At 37.2% G+C, this 17,547-nt stretch overlaps 1 protein-coding gene across 1 annotated transcript in view; it reads right to left on the minus strand.

Moving 5' to 3' along the window:
* Positions 1 to 17,547, minus strand: part of nbas (NBAS subunit of NRZ tethering complex) — a 350,427-nt gene that overhangs the window by 321,477 nt on the left and 11,403 nt on the right. The window contains 4 exon segments of the mRNA XM_056480954.1: positions 4,191 to 4,329; positions 4,976 to 5,074; positions 9,404 to 9,537; positions 10,269 to 10,402. Coding sequence (XP_056336929.1) covers positions 4,191 to 4,329; positions 4,976 to 5,074; positions 9,404 to 9,537; positions 10,269 to 10,402 — 506 coding nt within the window.

Below are 17,547 nucleotides of genomic sequence, written 5' to 3' on the forward strand. Positions count from 1 at the left end.
CCAGCTTGGACTCAGCTAAAAACCAAATGACATGTTGTTATGCCAAGTCTATAAACAAAATAAATGCTAGACATTCATGCAAGTAATGAAAAGTAATGCTTTACAAAAGAATTTTAGTCTTTTACAGCTCTCTCTGCAATGTATTTCAAATGTGTGTGGAGATCATGGCGAGTTTTCAAACTGAATGCAGACCATGATCTCTCACACCTCTTCAATAACACTACATCCAGCCAAGAGCAAAATACCTAAATAAAAAAAATTTATAATAAATAAACAAGAAGAACATCAAAATGGGTACCATCAATTCAGTAAAAGCATTCTACGCATTTCTCATAACTAAGTGCATAAAAAAGTCACACCACGGACTCGTACTGTGTGAGGAAACAGCTAGAAGTCTCAGTACTAAAGCTCTTATTAAGCCTACAATGCAGTTTCCAGAGCTCAATACATAAAACCTTTACAACCTCAGAAAAGCAGCAATGAGCCGGTGGTTTCAGATTTGTGAAATACAGTGACGTGAGAGCGCAATTGTGTATTCTGAGCAGCAGTGCAGTGCAGTCTCTACTGCTTGCGATATCTCTGTTTCTTAGCCCATAAAAATGCAAAAGCTACTAGAGAGTTAGGTTCCTTCTTACAAAATCCAATACAAAAAGCAAGCATTGAACATTGTCGGAGGTATAGATTTATAGAGGCAAGGTGTGCTAATAGTTTTCAAAATGATTAAACTTTCGATTTTCTACTGGTGGCAAAAATAAAGGGTGAGAAATTATTAAACTTGCATTGAAGCACTAACCCAAGCACTACAACAGGACCAGAATGTCAAAACAGGTGAGCAAGCATCACCCTAACAACCACCCAGAACACATAGCAAACATATAGCAACAATCTAGATCTCAGAATAACACCATAAAGACTGTGTGAGATCAAAATATGCAATGTTTATTTTGCTAGCGCACATTGTAAAGGCCCGTGCACACAGAGACGCTTTTTGCTCACGTTTTCCTTCAACGTTTAACACCTCGTGACTAAATAAAGGGCGCCAATGTGCATCGTGCACACCAACTCGCAAAACGGCAGGCGTAAAAGCGTCATTTTTAAGTAACGCCTCGTCTCATTTTTTTTGTTTTGACGCACCACTGTCAAAACCTTCACCACCAATCAGATTGGGCCTTTTGTTCACGCGGCAGGCCATTTTGGAATGAAAATTCCAATAGAACAACAGCATATTATAAGTCTGTAAAATAAACTATTAAAAGTGCTAATGATTGTGATAGTAAGTGTTGTATTGTCGTCTTTCAGGTTGTATCGTCAGCTTTAATGAGCTTTTAAAATAAATAAATAAATAAAAAAGCAGCTGCTTGCAATGCGCAACAGCAATAAAATCCAATGGACGGCCGATTGCCTTCACTCCAAATGGCGGAATCGCGGGGCTGTTGCTAGGGCACTGCTGTTGTAATAGATAGTTCTATTGAGTGTCGCCTATTGGTCATTCTAAGCTCTTTGGTTACAGTAAACCGCAATTAGAGGCGCTTAAGCACAAAACTGTCAATGCGAGCGCACATTGAAGAAGATGCCCAGAGGCGATATGTACGTGGAGCTGCTTATTGCAGTGATGAACAATAATAATTTCTTCATCGCTAGAGCTGGAGCTGCAACTTGAACCATCCATAACAACAAGCGTGTCAAATTTCTGTCTTCTTCTGTGTTACAAGCAGGTGTCAGAAGCTTAAAGTTGTGTAGCGCCATCTAACATCAAGGAGTGATTTTGCATACTCTTCTGCTCAACGCCAGTGAAATTCGCTTGGGTTTGAACCCGGAAAAATATCTCGAAAAACACTGACGATAAACGCAAACGAAAAGCACCCCATGTGTATGAGCCTTTAGTCTGAAATTGAACAATGAATCCATGTAAGCTAATTCATTGGAAAAAAAAAATGTTTTTAGTAATCTTCAATCAATGTCTGATTATTAGATGTGGGGGCTGTTTTCTCAATTCTGATTGGCCAACACAGCTGGGATCACACCAAATGCAGAAGATTTGATTGAGGCAAATTCTGCATGCTCAAACTTGTGCCTTATAAATAGTCCTGTGGACATACTAAGAATGTCATAGCAATGTCTTTGCAAGCGCATTTGAATCACATTAAGCAGCACATTTTAATCCACCTTGATCATCTAGTCCACAAGTGTCAAACTGAGTTCCTGGAAGTCCTCAATTCTGCACAGTTTAGTTACAACGCCAATTAAACGCACCTGATCAAACTCATTGAGTGCTTTAGCCTTATTTGATACCTACAGATAGATACTTCAACACAGGGCTGGAACTAAACTTTGCAGAGCTGCAAACCTTCTGAGTTTGACACCCCTGATCTAGTCTATAATCCAATCAGAAAAATCCAGTCAATCATAGACAAACGTACTGTACATCTACACCTCATTAGACACCATTTCTGTTGACTGACATATGCAAGCTGTCGACCATATTGGAACAGTCAAACACAGTCTGTGATCACTCTGAGAGGATGTTGACTGTGCATCTACATTTCAACATTGATTGAATATCTATATAGGCCCAAGACTCTAGTAGATGAATTGGCTCAACAAAATGACAATAGATTTTAGTTAACAACACGAAAATAGTTTAAAGACCTAAACATGGGAGTGAATGCATATAAAAACACAAAAGCAACACATTAAAACAATCATCTTAACAACCATATCATTATGAATTCCATGTTCAAGTATCTCAGAGTTTACTAAGAGTTACTAGCTGGGTTTTCATCACCCTGTGTTAATGTGCATCTGAAAAAAAATGTATAAAATAAAAAAAATTATTTAAAAAAATTAGCATGAGAAATGTTTTTGGGATGGCAAATTAAAATAAAAATCTCTTCGCAAATGTTTTTATGCTCGCTGGATATGTTTTCACACATTTTTTTAATGTGAAACCATGCATGTTAATGCGAATGATGAAAATGGAAACGCATTGCCGAATAAACACTGATGAAGCAACATTACACCAATGTGGCTCCGTTATGCTTGACTTGTTTATTGTTCGTTACTAGGTTAACAATACCACAGTCAGCTATACAGTACGGCATAATCCCAATTCTACCCCTTAGCCTTATGAAAATGCTAGATAACCCTTGACACTTAGATTTTCCTGGACCACCCTAGAAACCAAGAGGTAATCTATAATCCATAATAATAATATAATAATAATAATAATAATAATATAATAATAATAATAATAATAATAATAATAACCACTGTATAGTAGTCCCACAACATATTTTCAAATCTGTTACTCAATGACACTCAAATACCATCAGAAAAGTCTAGTGGCTGGGAATTAGCTTTAGGGTTCATACACATGACGTTGTCTCCATGACGTTTCCAAGACTTGTCCAGAACTTTCAAGTACATTTTCATGACGTAATGTTTCATGTAATGTCTACATGTACATGGTAAATAATAAGAAAAACAATGACGTTCAAATTTATTAGAGCATATCATAGAACACGCAACAATCTAATTTGTTTTTATATCTATGTAAAATTGATTGTGATGATGCTTACAGAGCACTAACAATGTGAGAGCAAGTTTTTGGCCGAGGACAGAAAAGAAGTAGACAACTAACCTATATTCAAGTTAGAGTTGCATAATATATCGTTTTAGCATCATTATCGCAATGTGTGCATCCGCAATAGTCACATCGCAGGATATAATGTCAGAATTTTCCAATATTGCGTAGCCCTAATTCAAGTATACAGATATTTGTTTACCTAATTTCCATGACTTTTCCAGGCCTGGAAAATTCCATGTCAAAATGCCATGACTTTTCCAGGTTTTTCATAACCATATGAACCCTGTAGCTTTTTACGGTGTTCAGAATAGCATTAATGTTGCTTTCTTGTGTTTACATATATGAATATGAAATCAAATGTAAATATGAAAAACAAAAATGGAATTGGGCCTAAATCATTTGTAAGTCTGGGAAAATGTTGGAATCACCCTAGCATTTGCATAAACCACAACACCAAACACCATGGAAATTGAACTCAGCTCCACTGCAGTTAGTAACTAGATCAATGATCAAATTCAATAACCAGAAACTTGAAATGGCCAAGAATGTTGTCTTTTTTTGTGAATTGTTCATTTCTCCCAGACACGAGTATGGAAAAACTCACCGCACTGATGTCATCCTCATAACTAGTGACTTGTTTATAGTAAGGCAACCCAGACAACACTCTCCATGCTGTGATCCCGCATTGGCTCGCCCTGGACACATCACTATCTCCAGACTCACAACCTCCCACCAGCAGCAGCCTGAGGAACGTAGAGACACATCAGCACACAAACACAAATCACAAACATTTGTTTAAAAATCTTAGTCAGGACTTTGCATAGACTTCCATTGTTTTTATCACGTTGAGGCTATATATACACACCCATAAACTTAACCATCACAAAAACATGCCAAACATTAGATACAAAGAAAAACATGTTTTTTTCTGATGTAAAATCCCCCTTGAACCTCTCTAGTGGGTTGTCATGGTATTTCACTATGTAAGGGAGAATAGTACAGCTAAACCAGTACATGCACACACAGCCCACTTAGGAGGATGAAGTGGTCCACGAGGGGCTGATGAAACAGGAAAGGGATCTAATCTGATCTACACTACACATGTGAACAGCAAATATAAACAAAGGCAGACACACACACACACACACACACTCACATCCCTTTACACACTACATAAACACTGCCCCCATGTGGTGACTAATGTCACATCAATCGTTTTCTTAAAAATCAATAAGGCCTCCCTACAACTCCAGGCAAAGAGAATTTCAGTTTTGATTCTTACCAGATGCTCTGTAAGAATGTTGTCTAAGGGTTAGCTCTGTGCTTTTTACAGCAAAAACCCATAAAAATCAGACCCCCCCCACCCCTTCTGTGACTCTGGCATCTCACCTGTGGCCAGGATGATATATAGCTGTGGTAATGCCATTGGAATAGTGGGCAGAGAAACTGAAGGTGTGATTCTCTTGAAATCCCTGATTGGTTCCAACACTGAGGGGAAAAACAGAAGCAGAAAATCAATGTTTCAGCATAATATATATATATTTTTACCAAGAAATGGAAACAAAGCCTGTGATTCAAGACACTTGAAGAGAATAATCAGCTAGAAATAAGGTTTAACAAATAAAACAAATAAATAAAACCATTTTACTAGTCATTTTTTTATCAATGTTGATCTTAAAAGTTAATAAATCAATAAAAAAACAACTACAGTACTGAGTAGGGCTGCACAACATATCGTTTCAGCTACGATATTGCAATGTGCACATCAGCAATAGTCATATTGCTGGATCTGCAACGTCAAGTATGGCTATTGTAGATTAATAGCAAAGTTGAACTATTCACTATTAACTATTATTTCCGTTAAACACATCGAGTTCAAAGCATTCAGGCATAATAAACAATAGCATTTGTTGCTTCAACAAAAAACAATCACATTTTATATTGAAGCCTGCCAAGTGTCATTTTACATAAAATTATTTTTAAAACGTGTCCAACTGCTTTTAAGTCTTACCAGACAAATATGAAAAAAAAATTTTCTCATTTGTATGTTTTTTTTTACCCCAAGAAATCTAGTTGATAGTTTATGCACTCCACTATAAAATCACCCCAAACATTCTGAAATAGTGAATTCTTCACAAAAAGACTTATTCAATTAATCTGGTGAAATATATTTCATTTTGTAATGTATATCGCTGAAAAAAAAAAATTGCAATGTATTTTTTTTTTCTAATTGCAGCCCTTGTACTGAGTTAAAGGGACCATGTCACTGGGTCTCACAGCTTGGCAGGTCTGCCTTGTCCTCAGAAAGCACGTGCTCTCATGAATAAGTAAGAAGCAGGGTCTTCTCATAGGATAAGAAAACTCAGCTATGAATAATAATGAGAAACCGACACGTCATCACTCCATTAACAGATTCGCGCTATGTTATCAAATTTGATCCCGCCCCAAAAATTATTTTAAACCGGAAGATGAAATTAGCTGACAAAAACTCTAACTTATCCAGTTTCCCCCACAATTAAAGCTGCCAGATGCTAACGTCGTCTTAACTGATGCTCAACACACACAAATCTGTTAAAAAAAAAATTTTTAAAGTACTCCAGGGTGTCTTGAACCTTTAAGGTGGCCTGTTTAACGATCTGTGAAAATATACAATTTTGTGAATTTAAGCCATTTCAGCTTTGGTTTCTGTGCTGCCTTTGCAGCGTAAATATTATTCATTTTGATAATTCATTGCATTTATCATTAATAATATTAATCATATCAGCCTAATATTATGACATACAAATAATTTTACAATTAATATGCAAAGTATGCAGATATTACGAAACTATGAAAATGTTGTGTTAAAAACATAAATAAATCAGTTTTACCTCTGCCAAAAAAAAATTTCTCATTTTTAGCATACTTGCATTGTGTCAGGAAGAAACATTTATTAATATATGAAATGTAACAATTGTTTAAACCTTATATATGGCCATCAGACCATCCTTATGTTGTCCAGAGTTTTAATAATCTATTATAGCTCATTCAGCAAAAAACAATTAAAGCGGGATGCTATTTAGCGGTCTTGATAAGAATGGACACTTTGAAGGGTTTCAGAGAGTGAAGGGCAAATACAGTTCAAAGTAAATTAAATGAGTTTTGTGATTCTTTTAAGGAGCTTTATGTCAAAAATGCTCTTGAAAGAACCATTTAGTGCAACGTTAGTACAACATTTCTAAATGACTTTGAAAACTTCCTCAAAGTAAAACAACTGCAATTGCTTCCACATAATAATGAGCAAGAGCTTTCTTCGGGGCTTCAAAGCCTAGAGCAGAGTTTTTTGAGGAGAATAAAGCTGATTTTTTTTTTTCATCTGCCATTTCTCTCGCAAACAGACGATGGAAACTTTTGAAAACTTGAAGCTGACTAAACAAAGAATTACAAATTGGAAACTGCAGGCAATTTGATTAATACTCAAAGCTAAGCCTCCCCCCCTCAGTTCAGAGATAAACAGAAGACTCAGACTTTTTGGGTTTAGTTGCAAGAATATCTAGCCTTGATGGAGTCAGAGGGAATTATGTTCTGCGAGCATCTGAATCATCACAATCTTCTCTGGTGGTCTTGTTCCAATATCTTTATGAATTTGATTCATGTATTACAAGGCAAATACTGTACCATCTTATATCCCATAACACACGGAGAGAGAAGGATTAATGCTGTTTTATCCTCCCATTGCCAAACCCTTGTCTACTGGCGCAAAGACAAGCTTCCACTGCAACTTTATGACTTTAATAGCAGGATAAAGAAATAAACCAAGCCATTCAGATTTTAGCTTAGGATATTGGCAAATATCCTTGCCATTTTTGTTTGCAGTGTTCATCAGTCGAACACTGCAGTAAAAATCTTGCTAGTGTAATGAAAGTGTTAGGGCTATGCTTGTGGTACATATTTCCTCATTCATTCATTCATTACATTATTTAATGAATTTATTACTAAACAGCCATTTATTTTGTTGATTACTTGATTTCAGATAATTTTTAAACACATTTTATAAGATCATAACATGCGTTTTAAAAGTACTACTCAAGTATGCTGTTATTTTATATCAGTGGTCACCAACATTTTGAAGTCCAAGACTACCTTGGCCTTGTTGTAAGGCAAGATCTACCCATCAAAAACACATGACAGAAATAAAGCTACATTTTTATTTTTTGCATTTTCAGCTTGAGACATTAAAATTAATGTTTAACCTACCTTAAAGTTTTTAACTTATGCAACCAATAAAATCTGTCAAGATGCAACTGGATGACATTTGGAGGGATGAAAAATTGTGTGACAATGCACTGTGACATTAGCAGTTATCTGATCATATGAATTGCCAATAAATAAATGTAAAAAAAATAAATAAATAAAAAAAGACTGGTTGATTATCAGGTGACAAGGTGGCTCAGTGGATAGCTCTGTCGCATCACAACAAGAAGATTGCTGGTTCAAGTCCCGGCTGAGCCAGTGGCATTTCTGTGTGGAGTTTGCATGTTCTCCCCATGTTCACGAGGGCTTTCTTGGGGTGCTTCAGTTTCCCCCACAGTCCAAAGACATGCGCTATAGGTGAATTGAATAAACTAAATTGCCTCTAGTGAATGAGTGTGTATGGATGTTTCCCAGTACTGGGTTGCAGCTGGAAGAGCATCCGCTGTGTAAAACATATGATGAATATGTTGACTGTTCATTCTGCTGTGGTGACCAGTGATGAATAAAGGGACTAAGCCAAAGGAAAATTAATGAATGAAAATGAGCTGTAATAAAAATTCTACATCTAATAATAACTATTAGGGCCTACAACATTAATAAATATTCTAAAACCGTATAATATAATCCAGCAAATTGTAACTGTGGTTTTGTACAACATTTTGCAGCATCAATTCATAATGTTAGACAAGGCTTACTGCTGCATATTATTGTGGGAGCTTAGAGTTTATGAATAGGTGCCAATAACATCAGCTGCTAAGGCAAAGTCCATCATAGCTTATGCACATTTCTTTTTTTTTATCACTTAAACAAGTGATGAAACGCAATTAAGCATAAGTTTATTATATGTTTTTTACATTTTTACATTTTCAAAATTACGTTTCTCTTTACATTTCCATCCAGTAATTTTTCCTGCCCTGGGAGTAAGAGTAAGTTCTTTTTCCTGCAATATCCTAAAGCGTGTCGATTAAAACATACAGTGCTCAGCATATATAAGTACACCCCTCACAAATCTATCTTTTAAATTCATATTTTTAGTAGGAAGCTATACAATATTACATTTGTGCATATACATTAGATTAGTCAGTACTGAAGCCAAATCTGGAGCTTATCTAACAAAATAACTTGTAATAATGGCTCAAAATCTAGTACACCCAAATATTTGCGTTATAGAAAAATATTGAATACAAATTTTTAAGAGAGGAAAAATCAAGAGAAGCAAAACAAGTAAAAATTGTGTAGAAATTTTGTAGGTTGTAATTTTATTTTTGCATTATTTTGATAAAATATCAGTTTACCAAATATGTCGGTTTTAATAAATCAGTTTTGATGAAATACACCAAAATACATTGCCTATATTCACTGAGAAATGGACAAAAATATTCAATATTCATTCAATATTCAAAAATTATTCATATTCATATTCAAATAGGGTGTACTCAAATATGCTGAGCACTGTAGTTTGTGGCAGAGTAAATAATTATTGTTTTCGCTCAGATTACATTTTATTTTAGGTTATGAAAGCTTTTTTAGGGGGGGAATCTTTCCTGTTTTCCTAGTAAAAAATGCCAATCATGCTCCATGTACCTGACCAGGTAACTCTTGAGCTGCCCGCTGTAGGTGATGACTAGCAGCTCGGCTGACCACTGGGCACTGCCCGTGTACTCCAAAAACATCAGACCTGCTGCTGCATAGCTGAAATCTCCAGGGAAGCTCATGGCCTGCAGAGACAGACAAAAAAAAGAAAAGACATCAAACAGACAAGGTAGAGATACAAGTAGAGTTAGAAAGTGACAAAAAATATATAGAGTCATACAGGTCATTACACTGTGAGGCTGCGGGATGGAGAAAGGCCATCTTGTGAGACTAAACTAATAGTTTCTGACAGAGAGATGGAAGACTGCAGAGTTATGCGGAGGAGGATGAAAAAAAAAACAGAGAAAGAGTCGGAGACAGACTGACTGAGACCTCACCAGCAGCGCAATCAAAAGAAACACAGAGGGGGGAATTCGAAAAGTGGTAAAGGGGCAAGAGAGCTCGCTTTCTGATAAAGAAACTCTTCTGAAAATGTCCTTCAAGGGCATCAGGGGGCTTAGAGCTGAAGGGAACCAGAAAATGTGTTCCTTGCTTGAGCAACGGAGTGGGAAAGCCCCCTCTTGAGAGGGTCAGGCCTATCCGGTCTAAAGATACAGAGAATGAGAGAAGAGCCAAGCCGAGCAGAAAGCCAGAGGGCAATGCACACAAGCCTGAAATTCAGTCATTAGGAGCCCATCATTATAGTTGGCACTTATACTGAAAGAGAAGAGAGTGCTCTTATTGTGCACACAAAAAAAGAAAAAAAAGTTGGACTGAGCGCTGAAAGTGGAATCAATGTCAACAGAGAGGATGAGTGACAGAGACAGAGAGAGTGACAGCAGGTGAGAAATGCTGAAGGACGCTGTGAGTGACATACCGGTGGTATAATGAAGAGTTCGCTGCCCATCAGGTCAAAGACTCGGACCGTGCCGGTGCTGTCGGCATACGCCAGCAGAGCGCAGTCATGACTCCACGCAACCCTGCGCCAGTGAGGGTTCGGGTCCTTGGGCACTGCAGAAGGAAGGAGAACATGATGCTCTCTTTGTGCCTAATATTTTCTGCAGAATTCAAACTACTTTGGCAAAAAAATGCCCTTGAACGAGTTGTATGATTCATGTGATATAACCGATATAACACAAGCAATGACTTCAATATTACAAGAGTGAGGCTGCAGGATATGATTTTATGCAACACTTCAACAAACAAGTTAATACTGTGTTACATATTCAACAATATTAGGTCAGATTTAGCAAAAGGATAATTGCAAAAGAGAAATTTCTGTGGATGATTTACAGACAATGCTTAATTTATATCTCATTTGAATATTAAACAACGGAATAAGTGCATCGCAAATTAGCGTGGTGGCAAATTAGCAGAGCTGATGCTCATAAGATGCGGGTGATCTACTATGACCCAATAATATGCAGGGTTATAAGGGTGGCTAGACAAATATGTGAGGGTGCCAAGACAATAATCAATACCCATGATGTCTAAGTATATTTACATACTGTACAAAGTACACTACAAATTTTGCTCCTTGTTTAAAATGAGCTGAAACAACACAATTCTTGAGATGTTTTGGGGAGAACTGATTTGTTTTATTTTCAATCCATTTAAATTAGTAAAAAATAAAATATAATAATAAAAAAAAATAACTATAATTGTTTTGTATCGGTGCAACCATGAATTTTTACAGTGTAGATAGCTTTATAAATCATTGTAGTCATTTAATAAAAGCAGCTATGGTTTTACTTGGCCAAAAAAGGCATATTCACAAAACAGACAGGTATAATACATGTGCCAAAAAGACAAGGACAAAACCTTTTACATGTGAAAGATTTGAGAAATGGACAGCACCTATGCGCTCAGCTTGAACGCCTTTTTACCTTTACTTACAAGAAGCCATATCTAACTGTATTTTTGTGAGATATTTTATAACTGTCTGTGCAACAACAACTGCTGCCATTTGAAGCGGAACATTTAAGACATGCTTTGTTGGCGTTAAATAATGGAGCAAATACCTGTAATTTGAGGAGTGCGAATGTTAGTAAACTATGTTGCGTGATTCATTTGTCACTCACTCGTGTAAAATTTTCAGTAGAGTCAGGCACAAAAATAGCTTTGTCCACACATTTTCAGTGCTATTTTTCTCTGCATGATTATTAAATACAGAGAGTACTGTTTTATCAACAAAAAGACTATAGACAACAAAACTGTTGTTTATACATGAATGTGTGTTTGAATGTCTAAGTGTCACATCATGTACAAAAATGCAATTGCTTGATTGCTTGGAAAAAACAACTTAAATTGAAAACTGTAGCTTGTTTTGTTTTTGAGGTCAAAACATCCAACAATTAAATTACATATTTATCTAAATGCCACTCAGAACAGAGTGGACAACATCAGGATGCAATGTAGAACAAAAAAAAGAAGTTTGCTTTAAAGGAGCAGTATGCAAGTTTCACACCCAGTGGTTGAACTAGGTATTGCACACCTGGTTCAAAACATACGCAAGCGCAGGTTGCCAGATTGACGACACCAACAGCAGTGTGCCTGACTGTCGAGCCTAAAAGCTGATTGAGGGCTGATTTAAACTGTATTCTAAATAAAAGGAACGGCAAGTGATAGAAGGAATGATTTTTATATTAAAAGGAGAAATTTTGATTTTAGAAATTACTTCTATTTATTGCGGCTAAATAACAGAAAACTATGACAATGTTCACCCCAGGTACACCTCATGTGCTTTATTATATGTTAAATGCTAATAATGGGTTTACTGCCATACTACTGAAAGCAGCAGCAGATAGTTCACCTCAGAACCTGAAAATAAATAAACCGTTTGAAATTGAACTTTAAAACTGTGACTAGTGTTACAAATATTAGTGATTCAGCATGTACATTTAATAATGTTGAAGAGGTTTAATATGTATTAATTAGAGTATAAACCTTCCCGTTTTGTTGGGGGCAGCAAGTGCACAATTCTTTGCTTCTGAATGGCTGCATTTAAACTTCTTTCGAATTTCCAAATTAGCCAAATTTCTTATCACAGCAAATCTCGTCACGTAGCATGCTGTTAGGACATGGGGTTACAATGTAACCTTCTCACATAAGGTTTACGCTCATAATATTTATATTATTTGCTATTTAATAAACACCTCATGTGGACTCGGACACATGCTTTGAGAGCCTTTAAGAGCATAACTTCAGCATTGTTTTCAGACAACTGATATATTTCCTAGTTCCACCCTCATGTGACTCTGATTGGTCATGTGTCATAATGTGCTGTGATTCTTGGATCGGCTCCACGTCACGCCCGTACAAGCATGTGCTTTTGTGCTGTGTAAACGGTCAGTCAACCTCATGCCTGTTCTCTAAAATATCATCTGACAAGTGTCTGTAATGAGTGAAAATGGGGTGCGGCTCCTTTGAGAGAGCGCCTTTGTGTGTGCGTGTATGTGTGTGTCAACAGTCTGTAGACAAGTGTAAAAAAAGCACATGTGCACGGGACTGATGTTTTGTTTTTTTTTTCTCTGATGCTCGGATTAAGTTATTGTTCAGTAATACACAGTGACACTGCTGACAGAAGAATAAAGCACAAGATGTGGGACGCGAACTGTGTGAGCCTTGATTTATTTTTCTGCTGCTACACGAGTTAGGCGAGCTCTCCTGTATTTTTTAACTCAACACGTTACACAACGTCTTTCACATATATTCGGAATATGCATGTGTAAGTAATATGAATCATTCACATATTTTGAGAGTTCATTATCTGAGATGTAGAATGAGGGAAAGCTGCCTATAGAGAAACACTGCACACGCATAGAGAGACGCTGCATGTGCTAGTGAAGTGTGTTTGTGTTTGCAGCAGTTTGACTGATAATATGGTTGTGAGTCCACAGCTTCTGCTTGTTGGAGCTGCTCCTTTGAGGAGATTTTTATCGAATCCAGCACTGAACTGGGAGAGATTTTGGAATTGTTTTGTCAAATCATGCTGGCTATGTATTTAATAATTCTCTGGAACATAATTAATATTGAACTGTAAGCACTTCCCTCTTTGTGTTGTGTCCTTTGGAAGCCAAAATACAGAAACAGAAGAAGCTCTGTGGAAATAGCAGCGTTTGGAGGCATTTTAGCTTTCTCTGCTGTAATATTACAGCGCCTCTGGCCACGCCCCTTAGCTGCGCAGTGTGTGCACGGTAAAAGTGCATTTGTGATCTCACAAGGCCCGGAAGTATTTTTTGTAGTCCCCAAAATTTGTTCATTGTAGGCTTTGCTAAGCTAAATCTGTAAAAACCAAGGTCTCCCTTTGCATTGAACTTTGAGCATTTTACATTCAGAGATGCTGATTATGTTCACACAGCTACATTAAACATCAACTAAAGTTTAAAATATGATACCGTAGTGGATCACCACTTTAAATATCTGCAAACATATTATGGTATTTTTATGCTTTAGAAGAGCTGAAAACTTACGTACAGCACTTTTAAGAGTCTCAGGGAATTTAACAAGCATCTAGATATGATCTAATTTCATGTGTTAAATACTTGGCCACATGTTTCCTGTTGAATTAACTTGTATTTTAGGTAGATAAAAAATGTCCGAACCACTTTAAACCGTTAATTAAGCAAAATTCTGTAATGCAAAGCCTCATTTTCACTCAATGACTTCCCCAGTCACTGGAGAGAAAAACAGAGCCATCATCCATCAAAACACTCACCACCAACACCCGATTCTGTGCGGGATGAGCCCAAGGCTTTCTAATTGAAGTTCAAAAGCCCAGCATGATAAAAAGCTGTATACTTAAACACTAAAAGTAACACTTAAACACCAACAGCAGCTTCAGGGCCTAGAAAACATTTCATCGCCACAGCGTCCTGCAGACAACCTACAGAGCGCTTCAAAACACAAGCCTAAAACCATCCAACTAGTGCGCATCAGACAAGAGGGGGTTAATAAGGCAGACGTTTGAATAAAACTATTTTGGCTTTGGTCCGAGCTGCACCGCTGAGATCAGACGCACCTGACGCTGCAGTGAACATCAAAGCTATTGCAAACTTATTATCAGCCCAACCCCCGAGGTACCGGGGGGAGAAAAAAAAAAAGCGGGAAACGCAAGCTGGCGATTTCTATTCAGGTAGAAATTAACAGAAATATAGAGACGGAGAGATTCAATAATTCACAATGAACGATGGCACTTAGCTAGATAAATATCGGTGGGGGAAACGCTTAAGCAGGGTTCATAAATCACCTTTCAGCTGTTAAAAGCTAATTAATCTAAGATGAACGCCAGGGCCAATATGGCTGAATTTGTGGGATGAGTGTACTGTATGCTATCTGGGCACATTCCCACACCGTAAACCTCATTTAAATAAAAAAAGGGGGTAAAACAGAGTGCTTTTTTAGAAAAGAAAACATGCTAAGTCAGCGTATCGCCCAGGCTGAGCGCATATTCACTATAAAAATGTCTCACCGAGAGTGAAAGCGTTAGGACACTTTTTGCTCTCGCTATAAGAAACAAACCTGAGGGACTCGCAAATTGCATTTGGAGGCAAAACAGAGCAGGCAGTTATTGTTGGCAAATCGTGACTTTCTGTTGGGGCTGAATGATTATCTCTAATGCTCTTGTGCTGGATTGCATTCACTTATTAATCTTAATTAACTATAACCGTATGACATTGCATGTATGTGATTTGTTGTGACATGCGACAAACACATCGCCTGCTTGTCAAATTTGTTCTCTTCTCAGACCAAAAATACTGATGATTCATTCTGTACTACCATTTTGGGAAGTACAATTTACTGGTTTGATAGTAATTGCCAATAACTGGCAATATAATTATTTAATTATACAATTACTTTACCAAAGGAAGATAGACATAAAAACAGAACCAAATTACTAGAACTTTAAAAAAAAATTTTTTAAAACTACATTTTAAAACTACATTTTTAGTTACATAAATGTTAATTTAGAGTAATAATGACTACGATTAACACGTAGGGCTCTATTTTAACGATCTAGGCGAAAAGTCTAAAGCGCATGGTACAAAAATGATTAAGGGTGTGTTCGAATCCACTTTTGCTATTTTAAGGACAGAAAAATATGATCTGCGCCCCGGCGCATGGTCTAACAGGGTTGTGCATATTTTCTTAATGAGTTATGGGTGTGTTTTGAGAACAACGTGCATTAAACCAATCAGTGTCTTATCTCCCATTCCCTTTAAGAATCAGTTGCGCCATACCATGGCGGATTTGCTATTAACATGGCGGACTTTGTAAGTGGAAAAACTGAATGCTTCACTAGTTAGAAAAGTTAAATAGACCATCTGCAGCGCAAGGATAAAGAACAAGTCTCCTCCATTTGGACTCTTTACTTTTACTCTTTACTTTACTCCTTTTGTGGATAAGGAAATAGTGTTGTACAAACTCCACTTAAAGCATCCATTAACTTACAGATTTAATTTTGTTTGTTAAGCGCAAAGATGTGTTTTTAAACTATTTCTAATTCAGTTCTAATTTCCAGCAAACAAATAAATGAACAATAATAATGAAATGTGGTCAAACAATGGAGTTATAGCCAAACACACATCCTAGTCTTATACCCCATATGGTGATGCACACGTCTCAAACCCGACAGGTGGACGAATCTAGACTTGTTTTCATCAAAACAAAAAATAAATATACATATAATAAATAATACTAATAATACTAATAATAATAATAACAACAGCATTTTACAAATGCAAACTGTCATGAATAAACTGAAAAAACGTAAGCCCCGCCCAATTTTTGCGCACGCACACCAGGGAAAATGGAAACATGCGGCCCTGCCCACAAACAGTAGCAAAGAAAAAGAGGAAGACAAGTCACGAAGATGCTGTGTTCAGATTGATTTTATTGGAAGTATGAGGGAAAGTTGGTGTCATTTTCTCTACCCAAAGATGAAATTGTGAAGAGCCAGTGGCTGAGGTTTATTTTTGCAAAAGTACCTCAGCATTATAGCCCAGCCTTGTGCTGTTCGAGTGCTTCTGGAATCTACATGCCTGCAACGGGGGATTCATCTGCCGTTCGTAAAAGGAAGGATCAGTAAAGACTATTGATGTGTGGGATTTGTAAGCTCTATAGGAACTTATCAGTACATGGATCAGTGGATCATGGATCAGTTTCTTCCTCCATTTCACAAGTTTAAATAAGTGCATTACCATGGTTGCCTCCTTGTTTCCTCTAGCTTGCAAATTATGTATTTAATTGTGTTTTGTTACTTGTAACCACTTTTCCTTTATCTGGTTAACTCTTTATATTCTTATATCGCGTCTAAAGCCACTTTGAAAACGTGACGCGCGACGCTTTGTTTACGGATTTAAATGCGTTTGTGAGCATGTGTTCCACTGTCGTTTGTCATTGCTATGGCCACCGTCAGCAGTTCTTACACACATGCAGCAGTCATGTTTCAAAAAAATCAGCTTTTTCCACAGTGTGGATTAATACTGTATGTGTCTCACTGTTTTTACTTATGGTTAAGAATAGAACAATATGCTGGTGGTAAACTGCATTGGGCTCACACACACATACCTGCCAACATCTGTCCCTGAAAATCCGGAAGACTGGGGGGATTAGGTTCAGAGGTGAGATGTCTGAATAACACTGTTGAGAACCGGGTACTGTTTACTGTGGTTTTAGTAACTACTATGAAGCGCGTTTCAGGCGGCCACTGCGATCAGATCCTATACCAATGTTGATGATCCGGGGGTTTCACGGACCGTACCAAAATGCTTGAAATGCATTGTGGCTGGATATACGTATGAGATACGGAAGACTGCCGGGAAAAACAGGAGTGTTGGCAGGTATGCTCACACATACACTATGACTACTTTAATACTGTTGACAAGCCGTGCTGGGCTTTTCACTCTGTCTCAGCTGAATGCAGTCAACCAATCGCAACAGGCCCGTCATTAGTCCAATTAGCGCAGATTAGCATCACGCTAAGGAGGGCTTTTGGAAAGTTTGGGACACTGTATTATACAATTGATTTAATGTCTATGGCAGGATTCCATCTGTTGTATCCATTGTGGAAATCATACATAAATGCCTTTTAAATTGACTATACCTTAGCACTTCATACAAGTCACAAGTTTCCAATCGCCACATGCAGACATAAA

Source organism: Danio aesculapii, chromosome 20 (genome assembly GCF_903798145.1).
Source record: "Danio aesculapii chromosome 20, fDanAes4.1, whole genome shotgun sequence".
Taxonomy (NCBI): Eukaryota; Metazoa; Chordata; class Actinopteri; order Cypriniformes; family Danionidae; genus Danio; species Danio aesculapii.